Here is a 15825-nt window from a genome sequence, read left to right on the forward strand (position 1 = left end):
TAGTACTCTGTTTCTGTTTTTAGCCTAATGGCCAAAAGTACTTGCTTTTCTGTGCTTTTTGCCAAGAGTTGCATCTTCGTACCTGTGTCTCTGGCTTCAGTGATCTTTTTGAAACCTTCCCACTTATTTTCAAACAATGAGGCCTAGCTATCTTAACCCTCCCTTCAACTTCAGAATCAAAGTTTCAATCGTTAGTGAACTTTGAGTATGACCCTGGATTTGGAGAGAGAGAGAAGGCAGGCGAGGGATGAGCCAGTTCACAGTTGACACCTATGAACTGTACACGCAACATGCCCATGGCTCTGCATGGTACAGCTCTCTTTTGCATGTGCTCTTTACACTTGATTAAGAATGTCGCAGTAAGCTGTCCCGTTTTTTTTAATAATTCTTGAGGTATGTTCTGTGATGCATAATGCATCATGTAAGCTTGGTAGTTAGGTTCTTCATTGATTATACTCTTTCATGGGTGTTTTCTGCCCTCATTTTTTGGGTCTCGGGTCACTCAATCAATCAAGAAAAAAGCTTTTTCCTTTTAGTGTATTAAGATCCACTTCAAACTTTAAACTTAAACACAGGATATGCATGCATGTAGGTTGTGTGTGTGTGTATATGCGACAGATAACTCTACCAACAGTACCTGCGTGGACTAAGGATTGGCAGCAAATTATGACCCAGGTTTAATTTCTATAGGAACATTTTGGGATTTATCAGTATTTAGACATAAATTTTGTCATTTTGAGTTGAAGACAACTTTTTATCTATTTCTGGATGCTCCTTTTCTCCACTGAACAAATCCTTGCCCATATAATTTTTGACATGTTGAGGCCCTTTCTGCATCAGCATCACAACTCCTGAATTCTCATCTTTATGAATGTATAATAATGGTGCCAGCTTCACTCCTAATTCCATATACACTGAATTGTCTTCTAAGTAGAGCTAGACTTGATTTTATTTGATTTATTTATTACTATATAGAATTTCATTCTACTGGCTTCTCCCATTCACATAGAAACTCCTTCCACTATTAGTAGTGCTTTTCTTGAAACATCCACATCAAATCAAATGGGGCATCACAACTCAGTAATCTGTAACTCCTAGAGGTTTTTTCTCCAAACGAAAAACTCTATCCCAACAGAGTCTAGCCAAACTGCTTAGTGGTCCATACTGAAATTCTGTAATTATAGATGCTGTTTGTAATTATTGGAATAGCTGAGTAAATCAGATTTTCTAGAGCTGACGTTGAATCTATGAGCCAACATTTTGTGTCCACAAGGATCCATCATCCCGGAACCGAAAGGATTCTGCTTCTGTGAAGCTTATATCTGGAGTGTTGGATTCAATACAAGATGGATTTTCACATGGTCTGATACTCTCCAACTCCGTAGCCACTTCTCTTATAGTTGGCCTTTTCTTCCCAGAAAAGTTCAGACATCTCCTTGCCAGATTGGCAACAGCAAGATGCTCTTCCTTAGCACCTTGTTCTATTATCCGGGAATCAAGAATTGTCTGAAGGCGGTTCTCTTCCATGGTTAAGAGAAAACGCATAACTAAACTTTTTTCTTTCTCTGTCACACTGGTAGATATTGGTTTCTGGCCAGTTAAGAGTTCGATAAGAACAACGCCAAAGCTGTAAACATCACTCTTTTCTGTGAATTGGCTTGTTTGGAAGTACTCAGGGTCTAGATAACCGAATGTCCCTTGAACCTTGGTGGTTAAGTGAGTCTGATCTATCGCAACAGATCTTGAAATCCCAAAATCTGACAATTTGGCTCTATATTTTTCATCTAAGAGGATGTTGTTAGACTTCATATCCCTGTGGTATATGGGAATTGAAGTTGCATAATGTAGGTAAGCTAAGGCATCGGCTATCTCTGCAGCGATTCTCAACCGTAGATCCCATGAAAATGGAAAACCGGTACTGTCGTCATGAATGAGGTCGTATAGGGTCCCATTGGGAATGAATTCATATACTAGTAATGGAACTTCTGTCTCCAAACAACATCCTAGTAATTTAACCACATTTCTATGATTTATTTGGGATAGGATGACAACCTCATTTATGAATTCTTCCTGTTGATTTTTATCTACTTGCTTGGACTTCTTCACTGCAACAATTCTTCCATCTGAAAGCATGCCTTTGTAAACTGTACCCTGGCCTCCTCGGCCAAGTATTCGATTTTCATTGAATCTGTCAGTGGCCCTCTCCAATTCCTTAGATGTGAAAATTCTCATTTTACCTAAGAGAAGATCGTGAGCTGACATGTGTTGTTGCAACAGAAGACCTCCGTTTCGTTTGAAAATACTCTGTTTGAGCTGTTTCGCTCTTGTCTTCCTCAGTAATTTGTACAACCATAAGCTAACTGCCAGTAGTATAAATAATCCACAGCCTACGAGTAAACCTGGAAACAAAATTTTAACAAGTGAAATAAGAGAGTTTTTTATGTTGAAATCAATAGCATTAAATCTGCTGCGTCAATGCTGCCGGCATTTTATCGAACCTGCATAAACCGCAGTTTTCTCTGGAGGTCCCAGATAAACGCAACCGATGCCGTATTTTGCACCATCACCATGATAATCAGGAGGGCAAGAACAAATAAAAGAACCAGGAGTATTAATGCACATGGCTTTCGGATCGCATGGATTAGAATCGCATTCATTGATATCTGGCAAATGAATTAAGATGCACAAGATATAATATATATCATGATTAGCTTGTGGATAGATTGATAAGTTTTGTTCTTAATTCGTGCATATTAATACATACTGGAGTCCGCTAACCTTGGCAGCCTGGACTGAGATATGGGTTTCCCTGGTAGCCTTGAGAGCAGTTACAACGGTACCCTCCTAGAGTTGTATCAGGATCAACACACACACTTCCTTCCTCACATATGATCCCACTGCTGTCATTGCAAGTCCGGCTTGGAATTTCCCAATCAATCAGAAGGGGAACCGTTCCCATTGTTCTGTCAACGAATGATGGATCTGAGATGTCAGATACGCTGAAAATGTAGCTGTTTTGCTCTGCAAGAAACGAGTAGCCACATGGGTTAAAGTTATCATCACCAGAGGGATAGTTCATGAACATCATGGTGGTATCAATGTACTGGAGACCCTTCGGTATGGAGGCCTGGCAACAGCCAATTCCAGTGCAAGAACCATTGTTCAATTCCTGAGGTTTGGAGCAAACTGCCACGCAGGCGCTAATGTAGGTACCCAACTTGGACATGAATGAAACATGGTTGCATCCAACGACTGTGAGCTTGTTTTGATTGGAAAAGCTAAAAGGGGTGCCTGACAAATCCATGTAAAATTTAGCACCTTGCAGTATATACCCAGGAACAGCGCAGAGGGAGGTCAAGTTGTTCCTGATGTGTACTTTGGTCTCGGATATACCCAGGACCTCAAGGTTTCCAAGAAATGCCTTTGGAGGGTTGAAAGACGGATTACAGTTTATGTCAAAGAAGGGGTTAATAGAGCAATTGGCGTTTATACCAATGCCAAAAGGGTATGGAACAGTTAAATCTCCACATTTGCTTGGGCAGCCAGGCTTGGCGATATATGGACCATCTGCGAAGGACGTGTTGGAATATATGGCAGCAACAGTCCATGAAAGGTGAGAAGGGAAGAGAAGTAGCATTGCAAAATTGAGAAGTGAGCTTATGTGCATGTTGACAGAAACAGGCTGAATATCACAAAATGTGATTTCTTGATCTTGGAGTTGCATTTCATGAGCTGAACCATGAAATCAACTGGGAAAGAGGACTTATAATACTATGTTTGAAGATGGATTGAACTCTTGGTGTGATCGACTAACAAAGGTTTATAAGTACGTACTCGACTCTTGTCTATTACTACAGTACTGTACATAACCTTAATCCAACTCACACTTGTTTAGCTTTTCAATTCTTGTTCTTCTCTTTGATTTTGTGTCGTTTCCGGGCGGCAGACAGCCCAAAATCTCGTATTCAACGAAAACTATAAGAGTTCTTTTCTCTTGTTTGTCTTTTTTGTTTTGTTTTAAATTTAGACAGCACGGAAACGGAAGCAATGAAGGCACCAAATTGGATTTTTCAGTTGCAAAACCTCTGCCATCTTTGTTCTGTTCAATATATACACGCCCGCGACGTGTATAAAGATAATATCGTGCATGTTATCTAGGAAAAAATTTTATACACACATGTTATTTCGGGAGAGATTAGGTACGGTATGTATATTGAATGGAGTCGAACATAGCCAGATCTGTTTTCCCTTTGCAGCCTTTATATTCAGTGATCTTTTTGAAGAATTCCCGGTTATTTACTAACAATAAACCCTAGCTTAAACCTCTTAAACCCTATATTCGACTTCAGGATCAAAAGTTTCAATCTTTAGTGAACTTAGAAAATATATAGAGACTGTGCGAGTGTGGCTATGGATTTGGAGTGATGAGGGGAGCGTGGGGCGAACAAATTGAGACCCATCGACTGTACACGCAACGTTCTCAGCCGTGGCCATGGCTCTGCTAGTTGTTCTCATGGTAAACCTCTCTTTTAGCATGCCCTCTTTACGCCATTTCTTTGGGTATCTCCCTTTTTCTTGATGAAGAATGTTGCAGCACTAAGCTTCCCTGTTTGGTTTTTTTGATGCTGCCAGCAGTAAGCTAATGGTGCCAGCTGTTGTCTTCTTTCTAGAGCTAGACTTGATTTCCCCTTCACATAGAAACTCCTTCTACTATTAGTAGTGCTTTTCTTGAAACATCCACATCATATTTTAATGATGCATCACAACTTAGTAATCTGTAACTCTGAAGGATTTATCTTTTCTCTAAACGAAAAACTCTATCCTAACAGAGTCTAGTGAAACTGCTTAGTGGTCCATACTGGAATTCTGTAAGTATAGATGTTTAATTGATGATTGGAATAGCCAAGTAAATCAGATTTGCTAGCTTATGATGTTGATTCTACGAACCAACATTTTGTGTCCACAAGGATCAATCATCCGGGAACCAAAAGGATTCTTCTTCCATGAAGCTTATATCTGGAGTGTTAGATTCAATACAAGATGGATTTTCACATGCTCTGATACTTTCCAACTCCATAGCCACTTCTCTTATAGTTGGTCTTTTCTTTCCGTTCAAATTCAGGCATCTCCTTGCCAGATTGGCAACTGCAAGATGCTCTTCCTTAGCACCTTGTTCTGTTATCTGGGAATCAAGAATTGTGTGAAGGCGGTTCTCTTCCATGGTTAAGAGAAAACGTGTAACTAAACTTTTTTCTTCCTCTGTCACACTGGTAGATATCGGTTTCTGGCCAGTTAAGAGCTCAACAAGAACAACCCCGAAGCTGTAGACATCACTCTTTTCTGTGAATTTGCTTGTTTGGAAGTACTCAGGGTCTAGATAGCCGAATGTCCCTTGAACCTTGGTGGTTAAGTGAGTCTGATCTGTCGAAACAGATCTTGAAATCCCAAAATCTGACAATTTGGCTCTATATTTTTCATCTAAGAGGATATTGTTAGACTTCATATCCCTGTGATATATGGGAATTGAAGTAGCGTAGTGTAGGTAAGCTAAGGCATTGGCTATTTCTGTAGCAATTCTCAGCCGTAGATCCCATGAAAATGGGAAACCAGTATTGTCGTCATGAATGAGATCATAGAGGGTCCCATTGGGAATGAATTCATAGACTAGTAAGGGAACTTCTGTCTCCAAGCAACTTCCTAGTAATTTAACCACATTTCTATGATTTATTTGGGATAGGATGACAACCTCGTTTATGAATTCTTCCAGTCGATTTTCATCTACTTGCTTTGACTTCTTCACTGCAACAATTCTTCCGTCCGAAAGCATGCCTTTGTAAACTGTACCCTGACCTCCTCGGCCAAGTATTCGGCTTTCATTGAATCTATCAGTGGCCTTCTCCAATTCCTTAGATGTGAAAATTCTCATTTTACCAAGGACAAGATCATGAGCTGATATGTGTTGTTGCAACAGAAGACCTCCGTTTCGTTTGAAAATACTCTGTTTGAGCTGTTTTGCTCTTCTCCTCCTAAGTACTTTGCACAACCATAAGCTAACTGCCAGTAGTATAAATAATCCCGAGCCTATGAGTAAACCTGCAAGCAAAATTTCAACAGGTAAAACGAGAGAGTTTTTAATGCTGAAGGCACTAGCATTAAATCTGCTGTGTGATGGTAAATGTGCCAGCATTTCCTCTAACCTGCATACAGGGCGGTTTTGTTTGGAGGTGGCAGAGAAATGCAACCAGAGCCATATTTTGCGCCATCACCAAGATAATTGGGAGGGCAAGAACAATTAAAAGAACCAGGAAGATTAATGCATATGGCTTTTGGATGACATGGATTAAACTTGCATTCATTGATATCTGGCAAAGAATTAAGATGCACAAGATATAACATATATCATGATAAGCTTGTCGATGAATTGATAAATTTTGTTCTTAATTAGTGCATGTAATAGATACCAGAATCCGCTAACCTTGACAGCCTGGACTGAGATATGGGTTTCCCTGGTAGCCTCGAGAGCAGTTACAGCGGTAACCTCCAATAGTTGTACCAGGATCAACACATACACTTTCTCCTGCACATATGATATTGCTGCTTTGGTTGCAAGTTCGATTTGCAATCGCCCAATCAATCACAAGGGGCACTGTGTCCATTGTTCTTTTGGTGAATGATGTGTCTGAGATGTCAGATGCTCTGAAACTGTAGCTACTTTGCTCTGCAAGAAACGAGTAGCCGCATGGGTTAAAATTATCATTGCTGGACTGAGCATTCAAGAGCAGCATGGTGGTAGCGATGTACTGGAGGCCCTTCGGTATGGAGGCCTGGCAACAGCCAATTCCAGAGCAAGAACCATCGCTCAATTCCTGAGGTTTGGAGCAAACTGCTATGCAAGAACTAATGTAGTTATCCAACTTGGATTCTTTCGACATCAAGGAAACATGGTTACATCCCACAACTGTGAGCTTGTTTTGATTGGAAAGGCTAAAAGGGGTGCCTGACAAATCCAACACGGACATGCTATTATCAATGCTATTGTTACAGATGGAGGCTAAGTGGTTCTTGATGCGTATTTGTGTCTCAGATATACCCACAACCTCGAGGTTTCCCAGAAATGCCTTTGGAGGATCAAAAGATGAATTACAGTTTATATCAAAGGAGGGGTTGATCGAGCAATTCGCCTTGATACCGATGCCAAAAGGGTATGGAACATTTAAATCGCCACATTTGCTCGGGCAGCCAGGCTTGGCGATGTTGGGACCTTCTGCAAAGGAAGTAGTGGAATATATGGAGGTGGAGTTGTAGGAAAGTGTCCATGGAATGTGCAGCAAAAATTGCAGCAAAGTAAAATGCAGAAGTGAGCGTATTTCCATGTTTGCTGTTGGTTGAATACAGCAAAATGTGCTTGTTTACAGCTGAAGCATACAATCAGATGGAAGAGAGGACTTATTAATCTATGCTTACTGTAACGGATTCATATCTTAGATTTATCAACTAAAAAAGGTTGTTTGTGTGTCTTAAACTAGTGCAAGTATCTGTTTAACCTTGATCATCCATATGGTTTGTGCCGTATCCGGGCGGCTGAGGTCAGAGACTTCTTGTATTGAACGAGAGCCTGCATTTTAGACTCTGGTTTTTCATACTTTTTCTTTTTGTAAATTTAAGGCATCACCCATTAGTAATCAACACACCTAATTAATTAATAACCAAACTACTTTTTTGAAAAATATTTGTCCCCATTTTATTTTGAAAATTACTAATACACTATGATATTTGCTGAAATTCTGTAATATCTTGATCGAGGTTTAAAATTATCAACTTTATACTTATTGTATATATTTTTTTATTTTAAGAAATTCAAAAATTATAAATAAATCGGATACAACTTTTAAAAATTATAGAAAAATGTCATCCATGTACACAAAAACCTTTTGATCAACTCATCATAAAAAGTCAATCAGCTAGTTGTAGGACAATTATTAAAATTAGAACTATTAATAATTTTTCAAACAACAACTATATTTTTAAGTTGACTAAATCTCAGAATATTTGTTGTAATATATTCTGATTTTTAAATAGTCTTTTCTATGTAACAACGTCCGAGGAGTTAGAATAACTGTGTTTGATGTATATTTTAATCTGTTAATTGAGGTAACCTCATCTAAAACAAAAAAAATAACAAATATATTATTGTCTCTTTTTCTCCTCTAGATTTTTGTTGTGCTTTTTTCTCTTTCTTTTTTCTTTTTGTCTAGTAATATAATTTTCAACATTATCCTTCAAGCTATCCTTTTTGTTAAATAGTAGTCGCAGTACTTTGGCAGGACGGGCATAAAAAAAAAATTATAATGTGAGAGGAAGAAAAAGAAATTGTGAAAATGAGAAAAAAATGAGAGGAAGAAATAATCGTGGAATAAGGTGAATGAAAAAAATAAATTATAATTATGAATTTATTAAAAATATTACAGTCATTTTTTTTAAGAGCATGAATGAATTAAAATGTAAATTTGGGTATCTAAAAATCGGTATAAAATTATTATTTTATAAGAATAAATATAAATTAATATTTTTATACAAGTGACTAAGAAATATTACATTAAAATAAATAAAAAAATTTAAATTTTAAGCAGACAAATTGGGTGTGAGAGTTGAATACGATGGCTAAATGTACTTGCTTTTGCGCTTTTTCCAAGAGTCGCTTGCTGCTTGTTGCGCTTCTAGCTTGTCTTATCTTTCGGAAAAATCCCCAATTACTTCCAAACAATAAACCCTAGCTTAAGCCTCTTAAACCCTCTCTTCAACTTCAGAATTGAAAGTTTCGATCTTTAGTGGACTTTGAAAATATATAGAGACTGTGCGAGTGTGAGTATGGATTTGGAGAGAGAAGGGGGGCGTGGGGCGAACCAGTTGAGACCCATTGACTGTACTCGCAACGTTCTCAGCCGTGCCCATGGCTCTGCTAGTTGTTCTCATGGTACAGCTCCCTTTTGCATTCCCTCTACTAGCCTTTTGTTTCTTTATTTTCTCGTTCTCGATGAAATAATTTCGACGTTAGCTGGGGCGTTTTGTGTTTTAATCCTGGAGGTGGAGTCTTTGCTGCATAATGTGTCACGTAGGAGTTGTTTCCGGTGTTAGGTTCTTCATTCATTGTAGTCTTTCTGATTGATGTTTTGCGCCTTCATTTTTGGTAGCGAGTCGTTTCATCATACAAGAACAAGTACAAGAATATGCTTATCCATTTTTGCCGTTTTTCTGAGTTTCTGTGTTTGGATAGGCATTTCTTAGGTGTGTCCTGGGGTGGGGGGTCATTTGAATTGTGATATTGATTTTGTTTAAAAAGACTTGATACATCTAATTTAGTTTTTGAGTGGAGAAAGCTGTTGACGATATGGTGTTTATGGGATATTAAACCACATAATTTCTTACCACTGTATCTTGAATACATTTTGTAGAGTTTCATTTTTCTAGCATGCACTACAGAGGTTTTCTTTGTCTCAGGGGAGACCAGGGTGCTTGCTGCTGTTTATGGACCTAAAGCTGGGACAAAAAAGAATGAGAACCCGGAAAAAGCTTGTATAGAAGTGATTTGGAAGCCTAAAACAGGGCAGATTGGTAAGATTATTTCTAATGTTGTCCTTAAAATGTGAAGCTACTTTATTGTGACTTCTTTTACTGGTTGCAATTGATTTATGTTTAGGCATGTATGTAAGTGAAGAAAAGAATCTAAAAAGCAGGGTATTTCCTTGCAATAGACATGCCGTAGGATCCAGTGACTTATAGTATTAAAATTTGTGCGTTATAGTTTTGAAGAATGGTTTGTGTTGCCTATCTGTGTGGCATGCTTTCATAGGGAAATTTTTGTTTTCTAGAATGAAGCTCCAAACGTCCCTGATCATTTCCATTTGAAATCTTGTAGGTTAAATAAAAGATTGTATGAATTAATTTTGCATGCTCCCTTATGTGAGAGTGTTATAACTATTGTCTTTATTTCGTTATGCAATTGCTATATATGGTCAATATATGGTTCTTATAATTTTATATGGCTAATTATGGAACATGGAAATTTATTAGGAAAATCTGAGAAGGAGTTTGAGATGATACTGAAGAGAACATTGCAAAATATCTGCCTTTTAACTGTTCATCCGAACACCACAACATCAATTATAGTTCAGGTGAGGCTGCATGGATTGGTGAAGTGAAGGCACCCACTTGTCCAATCTCTTTACTCATGACATTCTCAAACCTTTGATCCTTGGAATTCCACGTTGCCTTATTACTTAAGATCTCAATGTGGTCAATTTTCTTTATCGTCTGAAGCCTGAAACAAAATTCTCGGATCTCCATGATTAAGAACATAACCTTTCTTACTCAACCAGGTTGCAATATATGAGATTGCTGAATATTTTGAGGGGCAGAGCAAAAGTAGTACAAGCCTGTATTACAAAAGGATCATAAGCACAAGAGGGATGGAGAAAATAAAAACTTTCAAAATTAACATGTCTTAGATCATTTCAGTGCCTATTCTTTGTAGCAACATAAACCTTCTTTTCACTCTCATTAGAGTGTGATCTGGCTACATCAACTGCATATGTCCTTTGGTTGTGTCAGAATCAATCTTATGAGGTGCACGGTTTTCATATTTGTTGCAGGTTGTCCACGATGATGGTTCTGTATCCTTTTCTGCTCATGTTTAATTGTTTGTTTATGCTAAAATGTTGGACTTCATTCATGATTTTGGCCAAGTATCATTCACAGGGCAGAAGAGGCGCATGGTAGCAAAACTTTGCGGATAAAGCTAATGCTATCACCATTTCTGTTTTGGTTTTGTTTGCGGATAAAACTTTAGCAAAACTTTGCGGATAAAACTTTAGCACGAATTATTATTTCCTTTCTTTTGGAAAATGCTATCTCTCAGCTTCCTTGACCATGCTTTGTTTAAGCTTCTCCCGTGTGCTATACATGCAGCATGTGCTGCTCTTGTAGATGCCGGAATCCCTTTGAAATATCTTGCTGGTAAAATGATACATTAACTATTTTTCGGCTTTTGTTTATAAGGCGGCTTTGTTAGACTGAGTACTAATGTCATAACCTTCAATTTCTGTAGTCGCCATATGTTGTTGTCTTACAGAAAGTGGGCAGATTATATTGGACCCCAGCAAGCTAGAGGAACAGGTACTACCTTCTTACCTGTGTAGTGTATCAATATCTTTATTGGAGACTCATCCAATTGATAGCATTATTCCCCCTTTCATTTCTGGGTTATATATAGTCTTTACCAAAAATCATGACTTTGGCTTGGGTATGTGCTGCCTTCGCCTTGTAAATTCACATTTTGTACATGTTGTAGCATAAATGCCTCAAAAAATATGTGTTTGTTTATTATGGCAGAGAATGAAGGGATTTGTATGTATAGCTTTCCCAAGCTCAATTCAGTCTGTAATTTCTCAAGGATCAGCAGATGTGGGTGGAGAATCAGTGGGCAATGGGGTTATCACATCTCTTACACATGGTGTAATGCCAGGTTACTCCTTTCTTTAGCATATCTATCAGTTAATTAACTTGCCTGTTTATGTATTAACTACAAATAGTAGTTCAAACGCCAAATCTAGTTTTGACCTTTTTCATATGCACTCAAGCAAAATTTTTCAACTTCTGTTGCATGTCTGTACTCGCATGTGATGTATTATGTTGGTTGTCATGGTTCTTCATACAAATCGGCATGACGATGGCATCTTTAAATGCAACTAATGTATTTGTGTTTTTTCTTCTTTTTGACACAGTGGACGATTACTTTCAGTGTGTAGAACAAGGGCGTGCAGCAATTATACCGCTGTCTAATATCCTTAAAAAGAGATTGCAATCACAACCAGCAAGTAAGCAATCCAAGGCTGGTTGAACTTGTTATGACCCAAGCATAATAACAAGGGGGAAAAGAAAAAAGGACAGAAAAATTCCCTTGTGACCGAGAATTTGTTTTTACCTGGTTGGACAATTCATTGAAGCTTTCTAGTTGCCATGATACACTTCCTGGGAAATGTATTTGTTAGTGGATAAGTATGAATTTGTCCCACTGCCTTGACGATGCCTTCTTACGTGTCTGGTTGTGGACTTGTCGGATCATAGAATCAACAGTTTTTGGGGTAGGTTTCAACTGTAATGATATCCACATGTTTCAACTTGCAGATATTCAATTGTCATAGCCAATCAGAATTAATCACCTGATAATTAAAGTACGAATCACAAGCTGCTAGCCTCGTATATCTCTAAATCACGGCAACATAATTATTGGTTGTTGGAATGAGCACAACTTAAACATTACAAGAATATCCTGGGATGGGAGATTGTTTCATCTTATCCAACCATTATTCAGTTCTGTGACTTCTGTGCACGCATTACGTACTTTTTACCTGTATCACTCCTAGGCAAAGTACTGCAGGATGTACTATGAATGGTTTGGGTAATATAAATCTGGATCAGTCACGACTCAATTATTGATTCATTTATTGAAAAATGTTCATACTTCATTTCATTTAAAATCAAAATTATGTTGAGTTTTAATTGAGAGCATAAATTTGAAACTTATTTGATTATGAAAGAAAATGCTATTTGTAAGGGAAGTTGGACCAGTAGGTCAATCACAAATGTTTCACACACACAAAAAAAATAAAATTGATGAATGTAGTGTACGTATCTCAATTACAAAAGAACACCTAACTCAGAATCAAAATTGGTTGCACCCATTCAATAAGACTACAAATATTATTACATTTGTTATACAATTGTTGATACTAGTTGAATTGTACGGCAATTGACAAGAGTCAATCTTGGGAATGCAGATTCCTTGGGAGTGAGCTGAAGCAAACACATGCATTATGTTTGGATTAATATTTTGAATATTTTTGTTTTGGTGTTTTGAAGATAGACAGAGAAAATAGAGATAAGTAAATATGTGTTTTGAAATAGATGGTATGTTTGAATATATGTTTTGATATAATATAAAATAGTGTAAAATAAGTGATGTAGGTTTTATGTTGGGAGTTGAGAGACAGGAGTTACTATTCATTATCAAATCATGTTTTTGAATATATATATATTTAGTAATGTATATGTGTATGTATATAGTATTTTGTTTGTTAGTGAAATATAATATATATATTTATGTTAAGTAATTTTTTTTATTGAGGAATTTCTTTTTACATTTTAAATTAATTATAATTTTAATGCATAATTAAATACATTGTAGTATTATCTCCAAAATGATTTTGTTAGACTTTATCTTTGGAATGAAAAAACATAATATATAAAACTCGATCAATTTTCAGATTTGAGGCCTCGCGCAGCGACGGCGTTGACTACGGTGACGGCGGCGACGCGAACGATAGAGAAAAGAGCACTCCAATTCCTGCAAATTTCACATAATAAAAGTTAGAGCAAACAACAAAAGAGAAAGAAAAAAAACACGAGCAAAAACAAGAAAAGAAGATCTGCCGACCGTCTGCCAAGAAGAATCCTGCAAATTTCACACAATAAAAGTTAGAGCAAACAACAAAAGAGAAAGAAAAAAAACACGAGCAAAAACAAGAAAAGAAGATCTGCCGACCGTCTGCCAAGAAGAACCAAAATGAAAGAAGAAGAAACAGAAGAAAAAAGAGAAGAAGAAAAGGAAAGAGAGAAGAAAGAAGAAAGAAAAGAAAGAGAAGAAAAAAGCTGCAGAAAAGAAAGAAAGAGAGTGAGAAAAGAAGGGATAAGAACAAGAAAAATAGATAAGAATAAAAAATAATAAATAATAATAATAATAAAAAATTTAAATTACAATTGCACACGCAAAACACAAAACCAAACATAGGCATGGGTTGTCAGAAGATGCTGGTTTTGTCTCGGAACGAATGCGGGTGAAATAAATGACTCTCTTCTTCTCCCATCTGGATCATCACAGTTAATCAATAACTCCTCTGAGAAACCACTGACCTTTTGATAGCTGATGGCAACCAGTTGTAGCTACTATGCATTTCCCCTGATGATCAGTTGCACTGCTGAAAGCAGGCCTCCAAGATTTGGTCTCCCAAAACCCTCTACCTCATCATCATCATCTGCTGCTTGTAAGGTCATGAAACTGATCCCCTATCATCGCCAGATTTCGACTATAATGGATCTTCCAATTAAGGAGATTGCAGGGAAATTATTAGAGGCTTTGGTTGATCACGTGTTTGAATTTGTCGACCAACCCTACCTCCCATCTCAGGTACATAGATGCATACGTGCATGCATGCTGTTCGCTAAATTCATCGTTAATTTCATACGTAAGTACTAGCTTAATTTACCGTCAACTGATCTGGTGCTATTCTTTCAACAAGAGCAACTTCGCTCCAGTAGACGAGATCGGAGAACCCGTCCGAGCGACCCTAGTCCATGGCAGCATCCCTCATGATCTCCCAGAGGGTGTATACATTAGAACCGGTGAGTGCTAAGCGATGATCAAATTTGTAATTGATGTTAATGAATGTGTGTGCGTTATAATCTCATTCTCTCTGATCAGGCTCGAATCCTCTTCATGGAGTACAAAAATCGGCAGTTTCGATATTTGGAAAGTCGAGCCATGTTTGGGTAGAGGGAGAAGGAATGATTCATGCACTCTACTTCAACAAAGACAGTAGTGATGGAGGCTGGACAACCTTTTACAACAACAAATATGTCTCCACAGACACATTTGAACTAGAAAAGGAAAAGAAGAAGCCTGTTTTTCTTCCCGCTACGGAAGGGGATCCCCCTGCTGTTCTCTCAGCTTTCCTTCTCAACCTGGTCAGCATCACCAATACCTTCAAATTAATAAATATCCATCACACAAACTTTATTAAATAAAATCTCGTCCATTGATCCATCGTTCTAAGTTTAATCAGAATTGTTCCGACTACGTTTAAACGAGCCTTGTGTATATATGAATTGAAGTAGGTAATTAATTGTGCAGATGAGGTTTGGCGTGGCTAACAAGAACATGAGCAATACCAACGTTTTCGAACACGCCGGAAAGCACTACACGATCTCGGAGAATGATGTTGCTCCTTATGAGATCGACATTCGTAACCTTGAAACTATAGGCACTTGGGATGAGATTGCTGACTCCTGGAATCGTCCATTCACCAGTCACCCTAAGGTACAAATTTACTCATATTTAATTACTATTATTAAAACGAAAATTTTGTAATTATAGTCTCCTAAGTATGAGAGTTGTCAATTTCAGTTTTGTACCAACCTATTTCGATAATTTTGTCTTGTCATCTAACAAATTTTCACACAGAGGAAAAAAAAATGATTAAAATTTGTTTAAATAGTTGAGAAGGTACACCCAATTAAGCTGGAATCTGCCATTTTAACAAATTCTGGTCATTTTTCTCCTAAATGTGAGAAATTTTTAAAATGAGCAAAATACAACATGCCTTTCTGTGTTATGCGGAAATAGCAATTTACCCTCTTGTGTTAAAAAAATAAGCAATTTATCCTCTGTGTTTTAATAAAATGAGAAAAGTACCCCCTCACACAAGTAGTGTTATATACACACTCATTTTTCTTTTTTTTTTTTAATTATTTTTTGTATCTTTTTCTTTACAATCGACATCTTATCTTAAAAAATGAATGGTCCAGATTTAATTACATATATAATTTATATTCAAAATTTTAAAATATAGATAATATATATTATATATATACATATATGTATAGCCCAACTCCTTCTCTCCGTCGCCGGCGCTAGCGGCGCCCATCCCCCTCCCCCACGGATCGTCCCTCTCCCCAGCCGCCATCGCCCCCTTCCCCTCCCCCAGCCTCCCG

General features: G+C 37.5%; 4 protein-coding genes across 5 annotated transcripts in view; 2 read left to right on the top strand and 2 right to left on the bottom strand.

Moving 5' to 3' along the window:
- On the bottom strand, nucleotides 1120-3768 carry LOC105165058 (wall-associated receptor kinase-like 8). The gene is made up of 3 exons (XM_020694885.1): nucleotides 2779-3768; nucleotides 2499-2663; nucleotides 1120-2399 (listed from the first exon to the last, which is right to left on the bottom strand). Exons 1-3 carry the CDS (start codon nucleotides 3722-3724, stop codon nucleotides 1246-1248), a joined length of 2265 nt encoding a protein of 754 aa, XP_020550544.1. The 5' UTR covers nucleotides 3725-3768; the 3' UTR covers nucleotides 1120-1245.
- On the bottom strand, nucleotides 4208-7464 carry LOC105165059 (wall-associated receptor kinase-like 8). The gene is made up of 3 exons (XM_020694222.1): nucleotides 6476-7464; nucleotides 6303-6362; nucleotides 4208-6255 (listed from the first exon to the last, which is right to left on the bottom strand). The coding sequence occupies exons 1-3, from the start codon at nucleotides 7371-7373 to the stop codon at nucleotides 4970-4972; spliced, it is 2244 nt and encodes a 747-aa protein (XP_020549881.1). The 5' UTR covers nucleotides 7374-7464; the 3' UTR covers nucleotides 4208-4969.
- LOC105164746 (exosome complex exonuclease RRP46 homolog) lies at nucleotides 8747-12184 on the top strand. The gene is made up of 8 exons (XM_011083495.2): nucleotides 8747-8974; nucleotides 9499-9612; nucleotides 10072-10172; nucleotides 10650-10670; nucleotides 10941-11013; nucleotides 11105-11172; nucleotides 11389-11521; nucleotides 11781-12184. The coding sequence occupies exons 1-8, from the start codon at nucleotides 8869-8871 to the stop codon at nucleotides 11894-11896; spliced, it is 732 nt and encodes a 243-aa protein (XP_011081797.1). The 5' UTR covers nucleotides 8747-8868; the 3' UTR covers nucleotides 11897-12184.
- LOC105164747 (carotenoid 9,10(9',10')-cleavage dioxygenase 1-like) overlaps nucleotides 13854-15825 on the top strand; it is a 4785-nt gene continuing 2813 nt past the window's right edge. For both annotated transcript variants that reach the window (XM_011083496.2, XM_020694521.1), the window contains exons 1-4: nucleotides 13854-14242; nucleotides 14355-14457; nucleotides 14537-14799; nucleotides 14966-15151. In XM_011083496.2, the coding sequence (XP_011081798.1) occupies nucleotides 13982-14242; nucleotides 14355-14457; nucleotides 14537-14799; nucleotides 14966-15151 (813 nt within the window). In that variant the 5' untranslated portion in view covers nucleotides 13854-13981. The remainder of the gene's footprint in view (nucleotides 14243-14354; nucleotides 14458-14536; nucleotides 14800-14965; nucleotides 15152-15825) is intronic.

The sequence above is a fragment of the Sesamum indicum genome, linkage group LG6 (assembly GCF_000512975.1).
Source record: "Sesamum indicum cultivar Zhongzhi No. 13 linkage group LG6, S_indicum_v1.0, whole genome shotgun sequence".
NCBI lineage: Eukaryota > Viridiplantae > Streptophyta > Magnoliopsida > Lamiales > Pedaliaceae > Sesamum > Sesamum indicum.

Excerpts from the sequence above, each read along its gene's own strand:
- LOC105164746 (XM_011083495.2), top strand. The coding sequence starts at position 8,869 with ATGGATTTGGAGAGAGAAGGGGGGCGTGGGGCGAACCAGTTGAGACCC. Across the intron at positions 8,975-9,498 it reads CTCTGCTAGTTGTTCTCATG|GGGAGACCAGGGTGCTTGCT; the intron begins GTACAGCTCCCT and ends TCTTTGTCTCAG. Across the intron at positions 11,522-11,780 it reads TACACATGGTGTAATGCCAG|TGGACGATTACTTTCAGTGT; the intron begins GTTACTCCTTTC and ends TTTTTGACACAG.
- LOC105165059 (XM_020694222.1), bottom strand. The coding sequence starts at position 7,373 with ATGGAAATACGCTCACTTCTGCATTTTACTTTGCTGCAATTTTTGCTG. Across the intron at positions 6,363-6,475 it reads TCTCAGTCCAGGCTGTCAAG|ATATCAATGAATGCAAGTTT; the intron begins GTTAGCGGATTC and ends ATTCTTTGCCAG. Across the intron at positions 6,256-6,302 it reads CATATGCATTAATCTTCCTG|AAATATGGCTCTGGTTGCAT; the intron begins GTTCTTTTAATT and ends GGTGATGGCGCA.
- LOC105165058 (XM_020694885.1), bottom strand. The coding sequence starts at position 3,724 with ATGCAACTCCAAGATCAAGAAATCACATTTTGTGATATTCAGCCTGTT. Across the intron at positions 2,664-2,778 it reads TCTCAGTCCAGGCTGCCAAG|ATATCAATGAATGCGATTCT; the intron begins GTTAGCGGACTC and ends TTCATTTGCCAG. Across the intron at positions 2,400-2,498 it reads GAAAACTGCGGTTTATGCAG|GTTTACTCGTAGGCTGTGGA; the intron begins GTTCGATAAAAT and ends TTTTGTTTCCAG.